This window comes from Phoxinus phoxinus, assembly GCF_949152265.1.
Source record: "Phoxinus phoxinus genome assembly, chromosome: 18".
Classification (NCBI taxonomy): domain Eukaryota; kingdom Metazoa; phylum Chordata; class Actinopteri; order Cypriniformes; family Leuciscidae; genus Phoxinus; species Phoxinus phoxinus.
The window spans coordinates 16,111,165-16,116,266 of record NC_136893.1 but is presented as its reverse complement, the minus strand read 5'-3'; the positions used below and the strand labels follow the sequence as shown (position 1 = coordinate 16,116,266).

The 5,102-nt window shown below is 35.2% G+C and overlaps 1 protein-coding gene across 1 annotated transcript; it reads left to right on the top strand.

The window, feature by feature from the left end:
• Positions 1–37: 37 nt before the first annotated feature.
• On the top strand, positions 38–4,528 carry dpm1 (dolichyl-phosphate mannosyltransferase subunit 1, catalytic). The gene is made up of 9 exons (XM_079589031.1): positions 38–306; positions 501–600; positions 690–723; positions 804–880; positions 1,559–1,584; positions 1,725–1,820; positions 2,034–2,102; positions 2,194–2,308; positions 2,717–4,528. Exons 1-9 carry the CDS (start codon positions 176–178, stop codon positions 2,819–2,821), a joined length of 753 nt encoding a protein of 250 aa, XP_079445157.1. The 5' UTR covers positions 38–175; the 3' UTR covers positions 2,822–4,528.
• The last annotated feature ends 574 nt before the right edge of the window (positions 4,529–5,102 follow it).

Here is a 5,102-nt window from a genome sequence, read left to right as displayed (position 1 = left end):
AATGAATTGTATTACACGACATTACTATTGTACAACTGTACAAGATCATTGTTCGATACTTTTCACTCATACTATTTGCGTTATTTGCTCCGGAACCAAAGAATGGAGGTAGGGATTTCCACGGACAGGGAATCTGATGTAAACATCCGGTGTTTATTTAGTCGGAGACGCCAACATGGCGAGCCGGAGAGGTAATGCGAAGACCCGGGAGCAGTCTGATAAATATTCTGTTTTGCTGCCAACCTACAACGAGCGAGAAAACCTCCCATTGATTGTGTGGTTGCTGGTGAAGTACTTCGGCGAGAGGTAACGTTAACCTAAATTGTATTGTTGTAATGGGCAAGAACCGGAAAACAACCACTTGTCAGATTGTTGAAGTCCTAATGATGAGCTGTCACTGACATCACACAACATTAACTTATCACTGTCCCTGAGAAGAAAAGACTTTTCATTTGTTTTAAAAAGAGCGTTCTTATTCAAATGACCATGTTCTAATGCAGTGGCTTCAACTACGAGATTATAGTCATTGATGATGGTAGTCCAGACGGAACACTGCAGATCGCCGAGCAGTTGCAGAAGATATACGGCGCTGACAAGATTGTGAGTTGTGCATAATACACTCTACATAATTGACAGCTCGTCGAATGTTGAAAGAAATCATGAAAATATGGCATATCTCTTCGTTTTAGCTCCTGAGACCGCGAGCACAAAAACTGGGATTAGGTAAATGCTCTTAATATGTCTTAACTTATTTTAGAGCTAACTTACAGTACATAGCCTGACTTACGTCCATGTCATTTCAGGGACGGCTTACATCCACGGCATTAAACATGCGTCAGGAAACTTCGTTATCATTATGGATGCAGATCTCTCACATCATGTAAGCATACGTTACCTCGAGTATTACTGTTTTGTACCTCCTTGAGTAAATCCTAGTATTCAGGATTCCTACAGCCATAGAAAAGCTGGAAATATTTGCAAATATTTGTGTTTTCCAGGTCTGGAAAAGTCATGGAAATGAATGTCATGAGAAGTTCTATAATGCCTTAAATATTTTTCTAGTTATACTCTTAATTGGTGACATATTTATCTTGGATATAGTACAGCATGCGTACAAGCCTGAGCAATAGTGAGTAATATTTATAGAATATAGCAAACCCATTTCTGCCACATAATAATAAAAAACTGCTTTAGTACGTCATAATTAAGAGATAAAAAGTCATTGTGAATAAATCATAAGTTGTAATTATTACAAAATACCTTTTAATTGCATAACAAAATGTATTTTGATTTATTTATTTATTTTTCTTATGTAGCAGATATGGGCTTCCTTAGAATCAAAGTGGTTTGCAAAATTTGTCTGAATGGCTCTTTTAATACATTTTTAGAACCACTGAAAATGTCTTGGAAAATTGATTTGTCAAAAAGTTTTGGACTGCTTCAAGCATGTTTACTCATATTTTCAGAAATGTAAATAAATAATTTGTTTCTGCTTCACTGAGTGAAATCTTCAGGATGTACAATGAGTGATATTTTTTTTTATTCTTCTCTCTCAAAGCCAAAGTTTATCCCACAGTTCATTGAGTAAGTAATTTCCTTTCTATTACCTCATGGTTCTGCTGTTAATTTTTTTATGATCTCTCATTGTAGTTTTGCTATAATAGTATTATCACATAGCCTACACTTGTATAGCAGCCACTTACATGGATTTGTTCTTCGCTCAGAAAACAGAAAGAGGGTGGATTTGACCTGGTGTCTGGCACAAGGTACAGAGGAGACGGTGGTGTGTATGGGTGGGATCTGCGCCGGAAACTCATCAGGTATTTGGCTGGAAATTTCAGCTGACAGAGGAAGTAAATTTTGTAATAATTGCCAAATATATTAGACATTTCTCATCATTTTGAAACTCTATCTATATAGTTTATTACTGCCACTTATACACATATTCTGCCACACATCAATGTTAATGTTTAATAGATTTTATTACACTAGATTACTTAGTTTTTTTGTTGTGGTGATTATTTTCTTTTTAGTCGTGGGGCAAACTTTATCTCACAAGTGCTGCTCAGACCAGGAGCATCTGATCTCACAGGGAGTTTTAGGTAAGTGCATGTTAATAAATCATGAATTATTGTTTTTATATATATATATATATTACATGATTGTATTACTGCCTCCTATTATGTGTTTCAGGCTTTATAAGAAAGAGGTTCTTGAAAAACTTGTAGAGCAGTGTGTGTCAAAAGGCTATGTGTTCCAGATGGAGATGATTGTCCGTGCGAGACAACTGGGCTATACAGTTGGGGAGGTCAGCACACATCTCTCATCCTGCATTTCCTATAATGTTGTTGTTATTAAAATAAATATCCCCTGGTTTCACAGACAAGGCTTAAGCCTAGTCCCGGACTAAAATGCATGTTCGAGCTTTTTTAACTGAAAGCAACTTGTACTGACATATCTTAAAATAATGCCCTAAATAAACTCAGGCTTAATCTAAACCCTGTCTGTGAAACCAGGCCTAAATATTTTTAGATAATGCATTTACATAATAATAAGACTGTTATAACTGTAAACTATTACTGTATTATACTGAACTAAATTACATTGCATGCATTTATATTTTCAAGTAGAAGTTGAAGTTTTTTTCATACATTTTAAAGTAGCAGTGCTTTAATTTATGGGTCTCTGAAAGTGGTTTTGTCTTTCTATTACACAGGTTCCTATTTCATTTGTGGATCGTGTTTATGGGGAGTCCAAATTAGGTGGAAATGAAATCGTCTCCTTCCTGAAAGGACTGCTCACTCTTTTTGCCACTACATGACCTTTGACCTCATTTGGTTGTGTTTAGTGTTGTGATGTATGATCAGCACTGATCGCTGTTGTGAATCTAGAATTCATGCTTTACTAATAATAAGCTCGTTTTGATGAGTTCTATGTCGCATATCAGGCTACAGTAGCTTTTGTATTGCTTGGATTTGCCACCTTCCATTTTTCATTTAGTTTGGTTAATCATTAGACTATATTTCGAAATGTAAACTAAAATGTTTAAAAAAACGACATTTTAATAAAAAGGACCAAATTGAGGAAGCTGGCTTATTTCTGGAATCGGAAGTGCTAAGGCTTTTTTTCATATATATATATAAACTGCATTTTGTTGGCTATACTCTTTAAAAAGGTTCTTTATTGGCATTCTTCCACAGATAACTTTTAACATCCATGGAACGTTTCCATTTCACAAAAGTTTCTTTATAGTAGAAAAGGGTTCTTTAGATTATTGAAAAAAGGCTCCAGGCATGTGCTTGCATTCTTTTGTTTTTAGAAAGGAAAAATGTACAGATAAAAAGTAGTAGGGAAAACCAATAAATAATTAATTATAAATACATAATTTGCTGCCACTGTGAGAATAACATTGGGCCCTATTTTATCAATCTAAGCGGATGGTCTAAAGCGCACAGGGCAAGTGCAGTTAGGGCATGTCCAAATCCACTTTTGATAGTTTAAAGTTTAAAATGGTCAGCGCGCATGGTCTAAAAGGGTTGTCTCTATTCTCTTAATGAGTAATGGGTGTGTTTTGGGCGTGACATGCTTTCCCTCTAAGAGCCAGTTGTGCTCGCGCCATGGCTGATTCGCTATTTACTTGACGAATTTACAAGCGGAGTGCCTGAACATACCTTGTTTTCAGACCAGCACGCGTGCATTTGCTATTTAAACAACGTGGCACAGGACGTGAAAATTATAACTGCGTCAGACTGAAACTAGCAAAAACAACACTCTATTCATTTCAGAGTTCGTGCAACCTTTTGAGTGTGAAATTCAAGAACTTTCAAGTGCTTCACACAACTTTTTCCAGCAAAGTTTTAAATGTGAATAATTGTTGCAGGTTGATTTCTGTTTAACATTTTTCTACAATTTTTAGTAAGGGGCTAATGTGATCTTAGTAAAAAAAAAAAAAAAGGTAGTTTGAAAAATTGTTCTTCACAGAAAAAAATAGTTATTTTAAGAACTGTTCACTAAAGGTTCTTTGGTGAACCCAAAATACTGCTTCTATTGCATTACTCTGAAAATAGCCTTCTGGGCCATTTAAAGGGATAGTTCACTTTAAAATTAAAATTCTGTCATCATTTACTCACCCTCAAGTTGTTTCAAACCTGTATTAATTTATTTCTTCTGCTGAACACAAAGAAAGATATTTTAAAAGATGTCAGTAACCAAACAGTAGTCTGTACCCATTGACTTCCATAGTATTTTTTTTTCCTACTATGGAAGTCAATGGGTACAGTCTACTGTTTGGTTACTGACATCCTTTAAAATATCTTTCTTTGTGTTCAGCAGAATAAATAAATTAATACAGGTTTGAAACAACTTGAAGGGTGAGTAAATGATGACAGAATTTTAATTTTAAAGTGAACTATCCCTTTAAATGTATAGTGATTTTGTTTAACAGCCTGGGGAAACCCTTCAGAACGAGTATTGTACTTTTATGAGTGGCTATAAAGATGCATTTCCTGAAATAAACATTTACTGTTGCAAAATGATTTTGCTTACGCAGTGTATTTGGACATAATAATCTGGATGTATAATGTGTAGGCTACAATACTTTTAACTTACATGGCTTTATGATCAAACTGATAAGGCTGTATTATGCACTGAATTTCAGATATCAATCAATGTCACAGTGTCAAAACAATAGGCTACATCCTATGATGAGATCATGCCATTAATCTAGTGAAGAATGATTTTCTCCTATCTGGGTCTAGAGCAGGGGTGGGCAATTAATTTGCCCAAGGGGCCACATGAGAAACTGGGGCGGTTATAGAGGGCCGGACCAATACACTTAACTCAGTTCTGCCCAATATATTACATCTCTCTCAAAAAAGAAAAACAGTAAATGAAATTAATTAAATTAACACAACACACAATTATATAACTATTTAATTAACATTCACAAAAACGTTCTTTTTTTAGCTGACATATTTAAGGGCTAACGGTAAACTCGCATTTCTTGAACGCTGTCCTGCATGAGCGCGAATACAGTTGAGTGAAGGTGCATGTCACACACACTGTGACTGATGTAAATAAAATAAACAAAATCAGTTGTCTTG